Source organism: Euleptes europaea, chromosome 19 (assembly GCF_029931775.1).
Source record: "Euleptes europaea isolate rEulEur1 chromosome 19, rEulEur1.hap1, whole genome shotgun sequence".
Classification (NCBI taxonomy): Eukaryota; Metazoa; Chordata; class Lepidosauria; order Squamata; family Sphaerodactylidae; genus Euleptes; species Euleptes europaea.
Window position 1 is genome coordinate 9693515 of NC_079330.1, and position 18284 is coordinate 9711798.

The following is an 18284-nucleotide window of genomic DNA, read 5'->3' on the forward strand; positions in this document are numbered from 1 at the left end:
ATGCTCAGCTTGGAGTTTCAGGCAGACAAAATGTGCCAGTCTGGAATACTAAGAGGCAGTCAGAGTAGCACCCCCCCCCCCCCGAACACTAGCAGGATGGCGACAACCAAAGAAAGCATCTCTTTTGTAAGTCAGTGTGGTGTAGTGGTTAAGAGTGGTGGTTTGGAGCAGTGGACTCTGATCTGGAGAACCAGGTTTGATTCCCCGCTCCTCCACATGAAGCCAGCTGGGTGACCTTGGGCTAGTCACACTCTCTCAGCCCCACCAACATCATAGGGTGTCTGTTGTGGGGAAGGGAAGGTGATTGTAAGCCAGTTTGATTCTTCCTTAAGTGGGAGAGAAAGTCGGCATATAAAAAACCAACTCTTCTTCTTCTTCTCTTCTTGCTGTGTTGGCCAGACTGTGGACAGGGACACTATGTACACACAAAACATTTGTGACACAATTTTGAACAATTGCAAGTGTTCAGTAAAGAGCAACTGGTTGTTTGCTTGTTCAAGAGGGCTGCCTCTGTCATGGGGCCGTCAGGGGTAGGTGTGATGGTGGAAGAGGGAGAGGGAGAGGTGGTATGGTTTGGTATGGCCTGATGTGGCACTGGGGGAAAGTATCTCCCAGAACAGCTTCATTCAGAGTTGACATCCCTTTGCGGATCAGCCTTCGAAATGGAAGTTGTTGACTCTACTGTCCTGACATTTCAACAGCTTCCACGCTCCCAGTAGCCCCGGACACACCGCTGATGTTTGCCTAGTGGCTACGCCTGACGATGAGGAAGCAAAGTTGTGTTTTTGCGGCTGCACAGTTTGCTCTCCTCAAAGCGCAAGATCAGGTACGCCCGCCTAAAAAAAAAAAGTAGGTTTACCTTCACAGTATAGAAAGCCCAACGAACATGCATTTTTGTTGGCTAATAACGGCAGGGGAATGGGGAGAAAGCATAATCTGGAAATTACCTGCGTTCAAGGAATGCTGATCCTTTCTTTATGTTAGGCTGACTCAGTTTTGGGGTCCAATCAACAAAAAGATGGATGTTGATTAGCCAATCACAACAGGTTCTATAAGTGGCTCGAATCTGGGGATGGGTGAGCAGGGTGTCTTACCTGGCCTTGGAGGGGCCGTGGCTCAAGGTAGAGCATCTGCTTGGCATGCAGAAGGTCCCATTTTCAATCCCCGGCATCTCCAGTTAAAGGGACTAGGCAAGTAGGTGATATGAAAGACCCTGGAGAGCCACTGCCAGTCTGAGTAGACAATAGACTTCGATGGACCAATGGTCTGATCCAGTATAAGGAAGCTTCATGTGTTCATGTGTATGTGTAATGGGGTGAAACTACCGATGGGGAGAGAAATCTATCAGTTGTTGATTCTCTTCCCGGTGCTCATGTCTCCTTGTGGTCCCCCTATTAATAACAACAATGTCCGCTTGCAATGATAAATGCCCAAGATACTGCAGTGATGTGCATTAACAGGAAAGCCAGCATGGTGTAGTGGTTAAGAGCGGCGGACTCTAAACTGGAGAACTGGGTTTGATTCCCCACTCTTCCAGTTGAGCAGCAGACTCTAATCTGGTGAACTGGGTTGGTTTCCCCATTCCTACACATGAAACCTGTGGGTGACCTTGGGACAATCATAGTTCTCTCAGAACTCTCTTGGCCCCACCTACCTCACAAGGTGCCTGTTGTGGGGAGAGGAAGGGAAGGTGACTGTAAACCGGTTTGAGATTCTTTAAAGGTAGAAAAAATTGGAGTCTAAAAACCACTCTTCTTTTTCTTCCCCTGACTAGCCTCATGTCACCAGAGCTCAGAAGCTAAGCAGGGTTGACTATGGTTAGTACTTGGTATGGGAGACCGCCAAGGAAGACTGGAGTTGTTATGCAGAGGAAGGCAATGGCAAACCACCTCTGCTCATCTCTTGCCTTGAAAATCCCATGGTTGCCAGCCTCCAGGTAGTGGGTGGAGATCTGGAATTACAACTGATCTCCAGGTGACAGAGATCAGTTCCCCTGGAGAAAATAGCTGCTTTGGAAAGTGGACTCTATGGCGTTATATTCTTTCCCCTCCACAAACCTAGGCCTCCCTACATGCCCATTTCCCAAATCTCTAGGAATTTCCCAACCTAGAGCTGGCAACTCTATGGTCCTGGAGTTGCCATGAGGTGTTTGCGACTTTTTTATCCTCACAACACTCTTGTAGGGTAGATTAGATGGAGAGAGAGAAAAAGAGACTGACCCATAATCCCCCATATATTTTCATGGCTGTGCGAGGATTTGCCGCCTCTCCTCTCTAATCTTGGCCCGACACCTTAAACAGCTACAACCTACTTTCTGGGAGTTTGGTTTCACTTTTGCTCCTGGAAGTGTGAAGGATTGTATCTCTATTACACCATGGTTAAAAGTGATGCTAGGGCAACTGTTGAACTCATTCAGAGGGCCAACTTCTGCTCAGACTCCAGGCAAGGACCCCGAGACATAACAGAATTTTAAAAAATGCCGTTGTGGCAGAAGCCTTGGTGGACTTCTGCTGGACTATATCTGCTCTTCTTTATGGGACTACAGCTTTATTGGCCGAGTTCCCCCCTTCCCTTTCTTTCTGCTGCACCCAACCAGCCCAGCTACCGCTCTGGAATTTGGCACCTAGCAGAAAACGACTGGCTCTCGGAGGCCACCCTCTTCAGTTGTCCGAGGCAGACGCTGTCAAACCGGCGAGCAAACGCTCTCCAATCTCTCCTCCCCTCTCCGCCACGCTTGGTGTTCCAGAAAGGGGTGTGTGTGGGCCTGTGCCATACTTTGCACATAGCTTCCAAGAGATCCAATGTCATCGCCTTGGTGACTGGGACGCTACTTCGGTTGGTAGTACAATTAAGTAGCGCGGCGTAGGCCTCTCTTGGAGGGGAACCCAAACCACCGGAGGCTGCGAGAAGGTAGGAGGGCACGTTGTTTCCCCTGCTTTTTTTTTTTTTTAGGAGCATGCATGATTCATGCATATCTAACTGGCAAAGAGATTGTGCTGCTACGTGTTTGTGTGTGAGCGGGGTGGAGATTGGTGGATTCTTTGGCCTGAAGTTAAAGTCGTGGCGGAAGGATTGATAGTGTGGCCCTGAACTAGGTTGGAAGTTGGGATGATTTGGAGTTTTGCATCCTGCAGCTTCAACCCCCAAACCCCCCTGCTTTCATTTCCCTTTCCGCATTGTGTGTAACTGAACCCATGACTCTTTATTTCTGCCCCATTTCCTTTTTTCTCTCCCCAAATTTCCCCCATAAAAATGGATGTACTTGTGCATCGATAAACAGCCGGTATGCATTATGGATCAATTTTACCTCTAAATGATGTAGGTTGTGTGCACATAGATAATGCCCTATAAATTCAGGATGTGCATGCACGGTGCAAACAATCCACCGAGCCAAGAGCAAAAAAAAGCAGAGAACCGAAACTTTCAAGGCATATGAGAAGCAGAGGTAGTTTGCCAGTGCCTTCCTCTGCAGAGTCTTCCTCCTCTTCCAAGTACTGGCTCTGCTTAGCTCCTGAGGTCTGAAGAGATCGGGCTATACCATGCCGCCTTCCCTCCTCACGCCCACAATATATGACAATATTAATTAAATGTCAATTTAAGCACCTGAAGAGCCCCGTGGCACAGAGTGGTAAGTTGCAGTACTGCAGTCCAAGCTCTGCTCACAACCTGAGTTCAATCCTGATGGAAGTCGGTTTCAGGTAGCCGGCTCAAGGTTGACTCAGCCTTCCATCCTTCCGAGGTCAGTCAAATGAGTATCCAGCTTGCTGGGGGTAAAGGTAAGATGACTGGGGAAGGCACTGGCAAACCACCCCATAAACGAAAGTCTGCCTAGAAAACGTCGGGATGTGACGTCACCCCATGGGTCAGGAATGACCCGGTGCTTGCACAGGGGACCTGTACCTTTACCTTTAGACCTGTCACTTTGGGGCTAGGTTTCAGTCGGGCTACATCAGAGACTGTTCTGGTTGGAGTGGTGATATAATTAATTCTGCAGGGCTTTGTTTCCAGAAACAAGGCCACAGAGGAGGCGAGTGCGAGATCCCTAGGCCATTGTGAACCAAGGAGCTAGCAAGAGAATAAAGAAGGGAAAGTGTATGCATTGCAGACTCAGTGCTCCTATTTTAATTCATCATAATTAATTAAGCTTGCTATTATCTTTATGGACTGATGTTCTCTTTTCTTCTAATGGCAACAGAGTAAACACATATGAAGCTGCTTTATACTGAATCAGACCCTGTCTATTCTGACCGGCAGCGGCTCTCCAGGGTCTCAGGCAGAGGTCTTTCACATCACCTTCTAGCTTATTCCCTTTAACTGGAGATGCCGGGATTGAACCTGGGACCTTCTGCATGCGAAGGATAGGCTCTACCACTGAGCCACAGTCCCTCCCCTGAACAAAGTCAATAGAAATCCCCCCTTCCCCCCAGTTATTGCATCTCCTTGCTGGGAAAAGTTTTACCAGCTGATTTGTTAATGTTTTCCAGGTGCCAAAGGCACAAAGTGTCTGCCAGATTTTTTAAAAGTCTCAAAAACTATCCTGACAATATATCATATCTTTCATGGAATCTCTGTTGCCAATCATAGCCAAAGGGGTTGGACAACTATTTTAAAACACTCCCCTCCTCCCAAGCTTGCAAACAAACAAGCTTGCATTTTAACACGGATTAGGCATGCGGAGTGGTAAAGTGCAGAGCTGGAAGTCAAAGCTCTGCTCATGACCTGAGTTCGATCCCGATGGAAGTCGGTTTCAGGTAGGCATTCAAGGTTGGCTCAGGCTTCCATCCTTCCAAGGTGGGTAAAATGAGTACCCAGCTTGCTGGGGGTAAAGTGTAGACGACTGGGGAAGGCACTGGCAAACCACCCCGTAAACACAGTTTGCCTAGTAAACATTGTGATGTGATGTCACCCCACAGGTCAGTAATGACCCAGTGCTTGCACAAGGGAACTTTACCTTTAGGTATGCACATTTGCTTCATAAATGGAACACACATTCAAAGGGTATTTAAAAGAGCAAGTAACACTGAAATCAGCCCATTCCAACGTAGAAGAAGAAGAGTTGGTTTTTATATGCCGATTTTCTCTACCACTTAAAGAAGAATCAAACCGGCTTACAATCACCTTCCCGTCCCCTCCCCACAACAGACACCCTGTAAGCTAGGTGGGGCTGAGAGAGCTGTGACTAGCCCAAGGTCACCCAGCTGGCTTTGTGTGTAGGAGTGGGGAAACCGACCTGGTTCACCAGATTAGCGACCGCCGCTCATGTGGAGGAGCAGGGAATCAAACCCAGTTCTCCAGATCAGAGTCCACTGCTCCCAATCCAAGTACTGACCCACGCTGGCTCTCAGTATTCAGGGTTAGAGTGTGGCTAAACATCTTCCCTTCTCTTTTAGGGCCATTCACCCTTCATCAGATTCTCCTGCTCTGAAGATGTCCCAGTCCTCTCCAGCTGATGAAGGCACGACGTTTGAACATCTTTGGAGCACCCTGTAAGTCTTAACCGCCCTCTGTCCTTTCAGTGGCTTGGTGTGGGCACACTGGCCTTATTATCTCTCTCCATGTGGCTCACACAGAAAAGAAAAAACCCCTGCATGCTTCTGTCAGCGCAATGAAAAAGCATCATGGGTCCATTTCTGTATGTCAGACTATCTAACGGATGTGCTGCCTAGTATCAAAAAGCTTGCTGCTATTCTTTAAGATATGTTTGTGTGTGTGTGTGTGTGTAAAGTGCCGTCAAGTCACAGCTGACTTATGGCAACCCCAGCAAGGGGCTTTCAAGTGATTAAGCAGAGGTGGTTTGCCTTCCTCTACAGAGTGTTCCTTGGTGGTCTCCCTTTAGGGTTGCCAACCTCCAGGTACTAGCTGGAGATCTCCTGCTTTTTCAACTTATCTCCAACCGATAGAGATCAGTTCACCTGGAGAAAATGGCCGCTTTGGCCATTGGATTCTATGGCATTGAAGTCCCTCCCCTCCCCAAACCCCGCCCGCCTCAGGCTCCGCCCACAAAACCTCCCTCCAGTGGTGAAGAGGGACCTGGCAACCCTATCTTCCTTCCAAGCACTGACCCAGGAAAGAAGAAGAAGAGTTGGTTTTTATATGTCGACTTTCTCTACCTTTTAAGGAGAATCGCACCGGCTTACAATTTCCTTCCCTTCCTCTCCCCACAACAGACACCTTGTGAGGTCGGTGGGGCTGAGAGAGTCCTGAAAGAACTGTGACTGGCCCAAGGTCACCAAGCAGGCTTCTTGTGTAGGAATGGGGAAGCCAACCCAGTCCTCCACCACTCTTAACCACTACACCATGCTGGCTCTCTGTGCAGCCAACTGAACCTTCAAAGGCCAATCAGAAGAGCCGCACCCATTTTCTAAAAGCACTTGGTGGGTTCCGGGTGCCACAATGGGCAGGGGTACCACGTTGGGAACCCCTGATCTACCTGACGGGACCTGAAGCAATTCTGCAGGGCCTGTAAGACTGAGTTGTTCCACCAGGCATATAGTTGAGGACAGAGGTGGCCTCCATCTTGCCAGCCTCCTTCCCTTCTTTCTTTTTCTTTTATTCTGTTGAATTTATCTTATTTACTTTTTTTTGTACAAATATGTTTATTCCTTTATACTCCCCTCTGTATGGTTCCCCGCTGTGGCTACACTGTTTGTGGTTTTAAGGTGCCTTGGGTTTTTAAGTCATGTATAGTTTTAAATTGTAAATAGCGTTTGGTTTTAATTGTATAAACTGTTGTGAGCCGCTCTGAGCCTGACCTGGTCAGGAAAGGGCGGCATAAAAATCCAGCAAACAAATAAGTGTCTCCGAACCAGAAGAATTATCAGATATTTCCTGATAACTCTTCTTGTTGCAAGATTCTTGTAATAACTACAATAGGGATAAAGAATGAACAAAATTAGAACAAGGAACCGAAATGTTTATGCGCATCCCTAATGCTGTTTTTTCCTTGGTCCGTGCCATTTCTCAACCGCTAAATATAACCTAAGCCAGTGATTAAGAGCCCCGTGGCGCAGAGTGGTCAGCTGCAGCACTACAGTCAAAAGCTCTGCTCACGATCTGAGTTCGATCCCAACGGGAGTCAGTTTCAGGTCGCCGGCTCAGGGTTGACTCAGCCTTCCATCCTTCCGAGGTCGGTAAAATGAGTACCCAGCTTGCTGGAGGTAAAGGGAAGATGACTGGGGAAGGCACTGGCAAACCACCCCGTAAAACATAGTCTGCCTAGGAAACATCATGATCTAACGTCACCCCATGGGTCAGTAACTACCCAGTGCTTGCACACTTTACCTTTAAGCCAGTGATTCCCAAACTGCATCCTTTCGGAGAGCCAAATCGCATCCTTTCAGAACAGACACTACTGAGCAAGACGGACTTTGGTATAAGATAGCTTTATGTTAGTTTTTGTGTACTATAAGAAGACCTGGTGTGCTAAATAGATGTTATCTTTTTTATATACAGGGAACCTGACAGCACCTATTTTGACCTCCCCCAATCTGGTCATTCCGGGGACAGCGAAGTCCCCAACCGCACAGAGGTCACCATGGACGTCTTCCAGATGAGAAGCATGAATGATTCGGTGATGGTAAGTGACTTTAAAGAAAGTGGGAGGAACGTCTTTGCCTCTTGGATCAGGCTGTAGTAGAATGGACTTTATTGCACATGGAGGGGTGGGAATTAAATTTGCACTTCTTTATTGCACTTCTTATTGCACATGGAGGGGTGGGAATTAAATTTATGAATGCTCCCCTACGTAAAAATGCCTGCAAGCAGAAAAAATTTCAGAGCATGTAGAGGCCTTGATAAACTAGAGGGGTTTTTTCAACCTTGCAAGGAATTACAAAAATAAAGGGGGCAATGAAAAATGACCCCCCCCGCCGCCGCCAGTTACAGTCTGAAGTACAGGCTACCATCTGATCTTGCTGCTTGTATAGATTGGGCATATGGGACTGTGTGCACTAGTCAGGTTGTGACCAGGAAGAAGTGTGAGCTCTCAGGAGATTGCCTCTCTTGGGTCTGAAAAGCTGCTGTCATGCTCTTTACATGCGTAAGGACCCACTAATACTACTAGGAAAGCCAGCGCGGTGTAGTGGTTAGAGCAGTGGTTTGGAGGGGTGGACTCTGATCTGGAGAACTGGGTTTGATTCCCCGCACCTCCACATGAGCGCCAGACACTAATCTTGGTTGGTTTCCCCACACCTCCACATGAAGCCAACTGGGTGACCTTGCACTAGTCACAGTTCTCTTAGGGCTCTCTCAGCCCCACCTACCTCACAGGGTGGCTGTTGTGGGGAGGGGAAGGTGATTGTAAGCCAGCTTGATTCTTCCTTAAGTTGTACAGAAAGTCGGCTTATAAAAACCAACTCTTCTTCTTCTTCTACTTCTACTTCAACTACTACTACAACCCAGCAAAAAACCTCTCTCCAATTTTTAATACTTTCTGATCTTCATGCTGAGAGGTCCCTGGTCAACCTCTATAGAAATGGAAAGGGACCTCTGGGACACTGTGTGAAATCACTGCTGTTGGAGAAAACAGCTTTAAAAAGGTAAAGGTAGTCCCCCGTGCAAGCACCGGGTCATTCCTGACCCATGGGGTGACGTCACATCACGATGTTTACTAGGCAGACTATGTTTACAGGGTAGTTTGCCATTGCCTTCCCCAGTCATCTACACTTTACCCCCAGCAAGCTGGGTACTCATTTTACTGACCTCGGAAGGATGGAAGGCTGAGTCAACCGTGGGCCGGCTACCTCAACCCGACTTCCGTCAGGATCGAACTCCGATTGTGAGCAGAGCTTTTGACTGCAGTACTGCAGCCTACCACTCTGCACCACGGGGCTCCTAGAAGCAGGCTACTGGTCATCTTTCTCCTCCCTTCCTATGCTCTTGTCATGCTTTCAATACCCGACCAAACCTGCCCTTTGGAAAGCGGAGCGGGGGCCAGAAAGGGGGAGCCAATATGCACAGAGCAAATCCACGCACCACGACAGCCACCCAAAACAGACTCTCCTCAAGCATATGAACCGTGCTTTGGCAGCCTGCCCCGACAAGCAGAACGCAAAAGTTTTGCAGTTCGGCACACGGCAGGTGGAGCACGTCCACCGTGAAAAAGAAAGCCGCACAGGTTTGCACAGGTATACAGTCACAGCATATGGAACCCAGGCTCCTGTCTGTGCCCGCTGGGAATTAGCACAAGCCTTCCTACCCAAGGTCCAGGGAGTCCAGAGTTAGTGTCCAATGATGGTCAGCCAGATTCCTCCAGAATCTCACAAAAAGACGAATAAGGTTGATGGCCAACTCCATTGTTCGTCTGCAGCATCTGATATTCATAGGTATGCTGCCTCTGTACCAATGTGATGCTGGCTGAGAAGGCAGAATTTTTTACGGTTTCTGATTTATCATTCTTAGATGAGGGTTCAGGCCTGTCAAACAGATCAAGTTGAGAAACGGAGGGTGCCACTGAGCCTGGACTTCTGAAGAAGAAGAAGAAGAGTTGGTTTTTATATGCCGATTTTCTCTACCAGCGGGGTAGGGGGGGTAGGGTTGCCAGATACAGGTTGGGAAACTCCTGGAGATTTGGGGATGGAGGACAGTTCAATGCCATACAGTCCACCTCCCAAAGCATCAGTTTTCTCCAGAAGAACTGATCTCTGTGGTGTGGAGATGAGCTGTAATTCCAGGGGATCCCCAGGTCCCACCTGCAGGCTGGAATCTCTACTTCTGGAGCACATCCAAAGTGCTGGTTGGACCTATGACCTTCCAGAACAGCATCTCCCAGTATACCGTACTCTCACATAGGGTTGCTACCCTCCAGGTACTGCTAAAGAAAAGACAGCACGTAGCTCTATATGCAAAAGTATCAAAACAGTGTATTACAATAAAGTGAAGACAAATAGTGAAGTGCAAACAGAAACTTAAACACAACTAAACCTAAATTCTATATACACACAATATTGGTAACTCTTCTTAGTGAGTCCAAACAAAGACTTTTAAAGGTTACACATAATAAAGTCTTAAATAATGTCTGAAAAGACTGAGTTGCGTCTTGGCGCTTTCAAAGGAAAAAATTCCAGTTTTTTTAATGAGATGTTTGATGTTATAGATGAGATGGAAACGTCTTCCGGAATTTGTAAACGTTTTTTACTGGGTTCCGCTTCTTCAGCCTGTAATAGTGAAGTTCACAGGCGCCGCAAGTTGGGCTGCTTCTTTTCCTTCCAAGGTTTTCTTAGTAATCTCCTGCTATTACAACTGATCTCCAGCCGATAGAGATCAGTTCCCCTGGAGAAAAGGGCCGCTTTGGCAATTGGACTCTTATGGCATTGAAGTCCCTCCCCTCCCCAAACCCCACCCTCCTCACGCTCCACCCCAAAAACCTCCCGCAGGTAGCACAGAGGGACCTGGAAACCCTACTCTCACATGCCAGCCGCGCCCTTCAGACAACCTTCTCCTTGTTGTGGTGCTGTCTCGTAGGACTGTTTAAGAATGGTTAGGTCGTGGGCTTTCTCTGCGGCAGATAGGGTTGCCCACTCTGAGCTGGGAAATACCTGGAGATTTGGGATTAGAGCCTGGGGAGGGTGGAATTTGGCGAGGGGAGGGACCTTGTGTGTGTGTGTAAAGTGCCGGCAAGTTGCAGCCAACTTATGGCGACCCCTTTTGGGGTTTTCATGGCAGGAGACTAACAGAGGTGGTTTGCCAGTGCCTTCCTCTGCACAGCAACCTTGGTATTCCTTGGCGGTCTCCCATCCAAATACTAACCAGGGCTGACTCTGCTTAGCTTTTGAGATCTGACGAGATCAGGCTAGCCTGGGCCATCCAGGTCAGGGCAGGAGGGACCTTAGCAGAGTATAATGCCTTAAAGTCCACCCTCCAAAGCTGCCATTTTTTCCAGGGGAACTAAAGTTCTGGAGACCAATAGTAATTCTGGGAGAACTCCATGCCCCACCTAGAGGCTGGCAACCCTAGACAGGCAGGTCCAGTCCTTTGGAGTGGCTTAGTGCTGGAATAGGTGACGAGGGTACCTTCGCTTGCTGCATTTGGGAAGGCGTGTAAAATGGTTTGATTTCATTTGGTGGAGAGTCCACGACCTGAGTTCGATCCCGACGGAAGTCGGTTTCAGGTAGCCGGCTCAAGGTTGACTCAGCCTTCCATCCTTCCGAGGTCGGTCAAATGAGGACCCAGCTTGCTGGGGGTAAAGGGAAGATGACTGGGGAAGGCACTGGCAAACCACCCTGTAAACATAGTCTGCCTAGAAAATGTCGGGATGTGACGTCACCCCATGGCTCAGGAATGACCCGGTGCTTGCACAGGGGACCTTTACCTTTACCTTTTTTACCACTGTTTTGGCAGATCTGTTTTGGCAGTTTTTATCTCTTGTGTTAGTTTTATCTTGTTCATGGACTGTTACCTTTTTAAAAAAAGTATTCACAATTTGTTGTTGCTTGGGTAACTACCTTGAGACCAAGGTGATAAAGCAAAATATAAGTATTTTAAGTTAACTTTTTTTTAAAAGGGACTTCACTGGTGCCTAGACTGGGAAACTCAAAATAATCAAGGTGTATGTATGGTTGCCGACAATGAGTTGGGAAATTCCTGGAGATTTGGCTCATTTTCTCCAGGTGAACTGAACCCTTATCAGTTGAAGATCAGTTGTAATAGCGGGAGATTGGCAAGCCTATTTGTAATGCATGCATGTGTCAAAGGTGTTCCCCCAAATGCTTGTTAAGGTCTGCTGATGTTGTCGAGTAGGGGTGAGCAAGTTTCATTTTTTAAAAAAACCCGTTTGTTTCTATTTTTGTCTGTGGTTTTGGGTCTGCTTTTCACTGTTGGTTTGCTAGAGTCGTTTGGTACTGCGTTTGCATGCTGTATGGCTTTTATATGCAATTTGTGTGGTATGTACAGTGTAAGCTCTACATTTAGTGTGGTGTGTCCAGTGCCACTTTTCCTCAGGCCCTCCTTGCCATTCCAGAACCATTAGCCAGGAAATGTCTGAGGTGCCCCTCTCTAAAGTATGCAGAACCCAAAGCTGTAGAGTTTCATTTAGCTTCCCTTTCCCTGGCATCCCATCCTCCAAATGGGTACCTCTAACTGCCCTCTGCTTCCTGACCCCTTTTTCCCCCCTGATTGGCTTCTCAGACAAATTCTGCGACAAATTCCGTAGGCGAAAACAAAGATGGGTTGTAGCGCATGCACACTTCTAGAAACCATGAATGTATAACTAAATGTATGCAAATGATAACAAGACAGCACCGTATATTTCCTTTTGCGACGATTCGGATTCCCTCTCCCTGGTGCAGAATTGCCTTTTTAAAAATAAGCATAGATCTCTATAGCCGCCACAATCCACCTTGGGAATAAACCTTTGTCTAGCGCCACAAAGCCAGAACTCTGAACAATTTCCAACTCTTTCAATTTGCCCATGGACCCAAATCGTATTCTGCCAATAAAAAAGTGTACTTTTGATGGCCTTTAACTCCGCTAGCCCTCTTGCGAGTGGCTTTATTAGTGTTTTGATGGGGTGGGGGATGAGAATTAAATCTGGCAAAGTTTAATTCACCCCCCCATGGAGTACCAGTGGTACTGTCCAACACATCACTGGGCAAGCCTAGGCCTGCCTTTGCCTTTAATGAATAGTCATGAGAGAGGGAAAAGGAGTGGGCTAAGATTTGTTGTTAGATGCAGTTTGATGACAGAACCAAGGTGCCGGGAAGGGGGGGGTGAGCAAAATAGCTAGCCAACGGCACCTGAGTAGCCAGCCCCACATCTCTCTGCTACCCTTTCGCCACTCGCGCACTGCACTCGCATGCTGTCCTATGCCCCCCGCCGCATCCTCCGCCACCCCTTGACCCCATGACTCCGACAGCAGGGAATTTCCCAGTTGCCTCTAAACCCCAGGAAGATTAAAATGCTGTACGTTAGCAACCCCATGCAGCACTACACGACGGTAGGTCTCGCCTTTTTCTTGCCTTCTCAAATCAAATCAAATTTATTTCGATGCAAGATCAGCTCTGGATTTAAAAAAAATTGAAAGTTAGGTTAAAACAGTAAGACTATTAATGGTTCTGGGAAAGATGATTTGAACAGGAGGAAGAAAGATCATCTATGGGGTTAGATTTGCCGTCAGCTGTTTGCGGATCCCCCAAGACCGGAGGCACAATATGGCTACTTGTGTGGTTATCTCCCGGGAGGAGTCTGCTAAGAGAAGGGAAGCTTTAGCTTCTTCAGATCTCCCAGGGAAGGTTGACAATACGGGGAGAATGTCCTGCGATCTTATATCGTTGTAAAAAGGGCGTTGGAGCAGAACATGTTCTATGGTTTCCACTTTTCAGTTTTGCATGGACATAATCGTTGGTAAAAAAAAAGGAGTACGGTGATACCTGGCTTCTCGTTTCCAAAGGGATTGCTCTTGGCTTGACCCGGGCACCTGTCACTTCTCAAGGAACCGCCAGAGGTTGCTTGCGCAGGCGGCGAGATGGGGGTTTGCATGAGAATCGACTTGGGGGCTCGTCTGTCGATGCGCTTCTGAACGCATGGGGAGAGGCGTCGATCTTTCTCCAGCAGGATGCCATTGAATAAGGAGTTGGGTTCCAAGGAGGGAACTCGATCCCTTCCTAAACCCACAACAGGGCGGTTCCGGCATTGGCTGTCTGTTTAGCAAAGCTCCACAACCATCCTTCTGGGCTGTGGCTCGGCGAAGTCTTTGGCTTCGGTCTCCAGCTGAGATGATGGTTGGATACTCTCTCGTGCAAGACTCCTATGTCAAATTCTGATTGCACCTCCGGGTATAGATTTTCATGGCGGCTTTTAAGAAAGGGGATAGGGGCGGCAGTGATGAAAAAAATACTCCAGGGCCGGGCACAAGGGGAGAATTGGGGGAACTGAAAACCCAATTACTAGGGGTTAAGAAAAAAAAATCTACCGAGGCATGTCTGTTGCTCTGGAGGATGGGGTGCCATGTTGTGTTCCCTGTTGCAGTTCAGAAGGTTGTGGGTCCATTTGGGGGTGTGCTGATGATCCTGTATGTGAATTCTCAGCACGATCCTTAAGAAATGAGCAAGTGCTCTTCTTGACTCACGTATATAATCTGGTTCTGGTTTGCTGTTCCAACGCACCTGAATCAAAGATAAAGGTCAGCGGCCACCAAATATAAGGATGGATGTTCTTGGTTTTCATTACAAATGTTTACCAAGTACTGATGGATACAGACACCAATTAAAATGGTCGGCTCTCTTTCACAGTGGTATATTCAACAGGTATCGGTGGCTTACGAGCTGGAGCAGGGCGATTGCAATTGAACTATCACAAGCTTTTGAAATGAATGGTTTGCTGGGTTGCACGTATGTCGGTTTGCTTCTTGATTGTTCACTTGACATCTCACTGATGATATTTGTACATGATGTATGTTCTTCGGTCATGCGGATGCCATTCAGGTCACAGTTCGAAGCCCATTTACTATAGGGTAAATCACTGAATTCCGTGAGACTTACTTCAAGTTAACATGCTTAGGGTCAGACTACCGGTAATTCTGGGACTGTTCTCCTAGTTCATATAGATAGATATTTATAATAACCGAGCTCTGGGTTTTGAATCCCTCTTGAAATATTTGCAAATGTTGTGTTATTTCCCTCCCAATTCTCCTTTTTGTTTCGCACCATGATATTGCTGATCAAGAAATGATCCAAGCAAAATCTAATCGCATAGACATTTTGATAAAGTCGACTGTTTGCAGACAATGTCCAAATGCATGATGAAAATACATCAAGGACCAAAGAACAAATGGTGCTAACTTCCTGGGCTTTAAAAACAAAGGATTCCTTGGTGCTCCAATCTTAAATGTGTCTGCTACATTCTGTTGATTTTTCTTCCAAACCTGCAGCCAAACGGCCTCGAATTTGAACAATTTTTACTTGGAAGCTGTACCGAAAATAATTAGAAACAGGACTTTGAGAGCCAGCGTAGTGTAGTGGTTAAGAGCGGTGGACTCTAATATGGACAACCGGGATTGTTTCCCCACTCCTCCACACGAGCGGCGGACTCTCATCTGGTGAACTGGGTTGGTTCCCCCACTCCTCCACATGAAGCCAGTTGGGTGACCTTGGGCCAGTCACAGTTCTCTCTGAATTCTCTCAGCCCCACCTACCTCACAAGGTGTCTGTTGTGGGGAGAGGAAGGGAAGGTGATTGTAAGCCGCTTTGAGACTCCTTAAAGGTAGAGAAAAGTGGGGTATACATACCAACTTCTTCTTCTGGTTAAACATAGTTCAAATCTGCTTTTGTATATTCCTTTAAACATATTATGCTTATAAAGGTATTTGTATTATTGTAATTCGAATCTGGCTATTAATGTATTGGTATTCAAGGGGATCTACCTTTAGACCTTGTATTCAGCCAAAGTATACCACACACTTGTTCCTAGAGTGATGCATTTACAGACTGACTCGGAATAAAATATGCGCTGATCATACCATGGGTGCCTCTCTGATCCCAAGTTCTGAATTTGCCAAGTGTTTTCTGTAACCTTAGGCGATAATCACTCAGGCATCAGCCAGTCTGAGTGATTGAGTCTCATTCATTGACAGCAACTGCGGTCACCATGGCTGTTAAAAGCTGGTCGTTGTTTTGAACAGGGTCGTTGGCCAACTTCCTGAACCGGCTTTGGTTTTAAAGACATAAGGAGTCATGAGTAGTATATCGGCTGGAGATCAACTGTAATAGCAGGAGATCTCCAGCAAGTACCTGGAGTTTGCCAAACCTATTACCACACCTCTGTTATGTAGGCCAGTGTTATTATTACCCCCCTGCAAGGCAGATTTTGGATGTGGAGGCTTTCCCTGCCCTGCAAGGTGAGATTTGAGCCAGGGATTTCCCCTTTTATTTCTGCAGTTCTTCTACCTTCGCTTGTTATAATGTGTTTACACCACAGCACTTCTTTGGGAAGCGTGGTGGGTTCCTGGTGTTGGCATCTCGGGGGAAAAGATAATAACTAGGTAAGGGGATAGGTTTCAATGGGACAACCAGGCGCTGGCATAAAGAAAGCTTCCGAGTTACGCAGAACCGTTAATCTACTCAAGCCGACACAGGAAACTAATAGTGACGAAGGAGGAGCTGTCAAGGGCTTTGCAGTTTGCACATCTTTAACGTTGTAAAAGATACCACCACCCGCTGGCTGTTTTGGTCACGCATTCAAGAGTCCTTAGGTAGGAACGCCTCTATGAAAGAGAATGAATTAAAACAAAAATCAGGCATAAGTGGTTAGATTAAATCAATTGTGCTGCTGGATTAGATCAATTAGTCCAATTGTCTGTCTCAGTTTGCAAGCAAGACGTGGGGGGGGCTAGGGTTGCCAACCTCCAGGTACTAGCTGGAGATCTCCCACTATTACAATTGATCTCCAGCCAACCGAGATCACTTTACCTGGAGAAAATGGCCGCTTGGGCAATTATACTCTATGGCATTGAAGCCCCTCCCCTCCCCAAACCCCACCCTCCTCAGGCTCCACCCCCAAACCTCCCTCCGGTGGCAAAGAGGGACCTGGCAACCCTGGGGGGGCTTTCCCTGTTCATTCTCCCAAGACAGCCAGCATGGTGTAGTGGTGATAGGGTTGCCAACCTCCAGATGGTGGCTGGAGATCACCCACTGTTACAACTGATCTCCAGGCGGCAGAGATCAGTGCCCCTGGAGAAAATGGCCGCTTTGGAAGATGGACTCTATGGCATTATACTCCATTGAAGTCCTTCCCCTCCCCAAACTCCACCCTCCACAGGCTCCACCCCCAAAATCTCCAGGTATTTCCCAACCCAGAGCTGGCAACCCTAAGGGGTGAGAATGTCAGGTGGGGATCCAGAAGACTCAGATTTGAATCCCAACTCAGCCGTGGAAGCTCATGGGGGGGGGCTGTCATACTCTCTCGGCCTAACGTACTTCACAGGGTTGTTGTGATTATAAAATAGAAGAGAGGAGAACAATGTACGCTGCTTTGGGTGCCCACTGGGGAGAAGAAGAAGAGTTGGTTTTGATATGCCGATTTTCTCTACCACTTAAGGGAGACTCAAACCAGCTTACAATCTCCTTCCCTTCCCCTCCCCACAACAGACACCCTGTGAGGTAGGTGGGGCTGAGCGAGCTCTAAGAGGATGTGTATAACATCAACAAACGTGAAGAGCAGAATGGCCAAGGTTTGGGCCATGAGCCATGTTTTAAGGCACGTGGATGAACTATTTTAACATTAAGCCACACAGAATAGAAGGCTTTTATATATATATTTTACCTTGTACAATGCATGTGTTAGGATGTATATTGTAAAATTGTGTATGTATGACCGCTGAAAAAGGCCTCAAAAGGCCGAAACGTGTCTGGTCATTTTTTGGTCATTTTATGTACAAACATCAACTGCTATGACTTGGAAACATTTGTAACTTTTTAGGAAGCCTGTATATTTGGTCCGGTGTTTTTAAATACAATTGTGCACAATGTATAATAAAATTAGATTCATCGGTTACTGTATTAGAAAGTGTTTCGCTCAACCCCTTTGGTTTCTGCTGACTTTTAGGTTGAGTTCCTTTGTTCCCCTTTTTCTTCCGTTCTGATTCAGCATAAGGCAGCTTCACGTATTCATGCATCACTTGGTGGGAGAGGCACTTCAGGGAGGCAATGAAGTGTGGTTCCCCCATGCAAACAAGGTTCTCCCTTGGCATCCCTCCTATCAGGATCTGAGAGATTGCCCCAGAGGTGCCCGAGATTGCATCATCTCCCATTTCCTCGAGGGAGCAGAACACAACTTCTACACATGAAGCTGCCTTATGCTGAATCAGACCCTTGGTCCATCGAAGTCAGTATTGTCTACTCAGACCGGCAGCGGCTCTCCAGGGTCTCAGGCAGGGGTCTGATAGTCCCACATACCGAGTATATGGCTGAAACAGGAAACGAGAAGCCCAATATGGACTGGGTTCTAAGGAGATCCCTGTATCGGAGGCACCCCGGGACCGGCTCTGTGCAGAGCGGAGCATCCTGGCCCCACGCATCAAAAGGACAAGAGGTTTTGTGCCTGCATATTTTAGGGGAGAAAAGAGGTGTTATTTGCCAGTGCAAGTTCAGTCTTGCTGCGAATTCCTACAGTTAGTCACTGAACAGAGATGATATTGTGGGAGATGCAGGCGTGCTGGAGGTCTCGCTTGACACGGAGAGCTCATGTGGGTACATTTTTTAAAAAAAGAAAGAAAGGAAGGAAGATTGCGGCGCAACATCAGAAAGCTATCCGAGGGTGAGGTTCCAGAATCCCAAGTTAAAACACGTTCCTTG

At 47.3% G+C, this 18284-nt stretch overlaps 1 protein-coding gene across 1 annotated transcript in view; it reads left to right on the plus strand.

The window, feature by feature from the left end:
- The first annotated feature begins 7519 nt into the window (after nt 1–7519).
- Nucleotides 7520–18284, plus strand: part of TP73 (tumor protein p73) — a 51502-nt gene continuing 40737 nt past the window's right edge. The window contains exon 1 of the mRNA XM_056865381.1: nt 7520–7576. Coding sequence (XP_056721359.1) covers nt 7535–7576 — 42 coding nt within the window. The 5' untranslated portion in view covers nt 7520–7534. The remainder of the gene's footprint in view (nt 7577–18284) is intronic.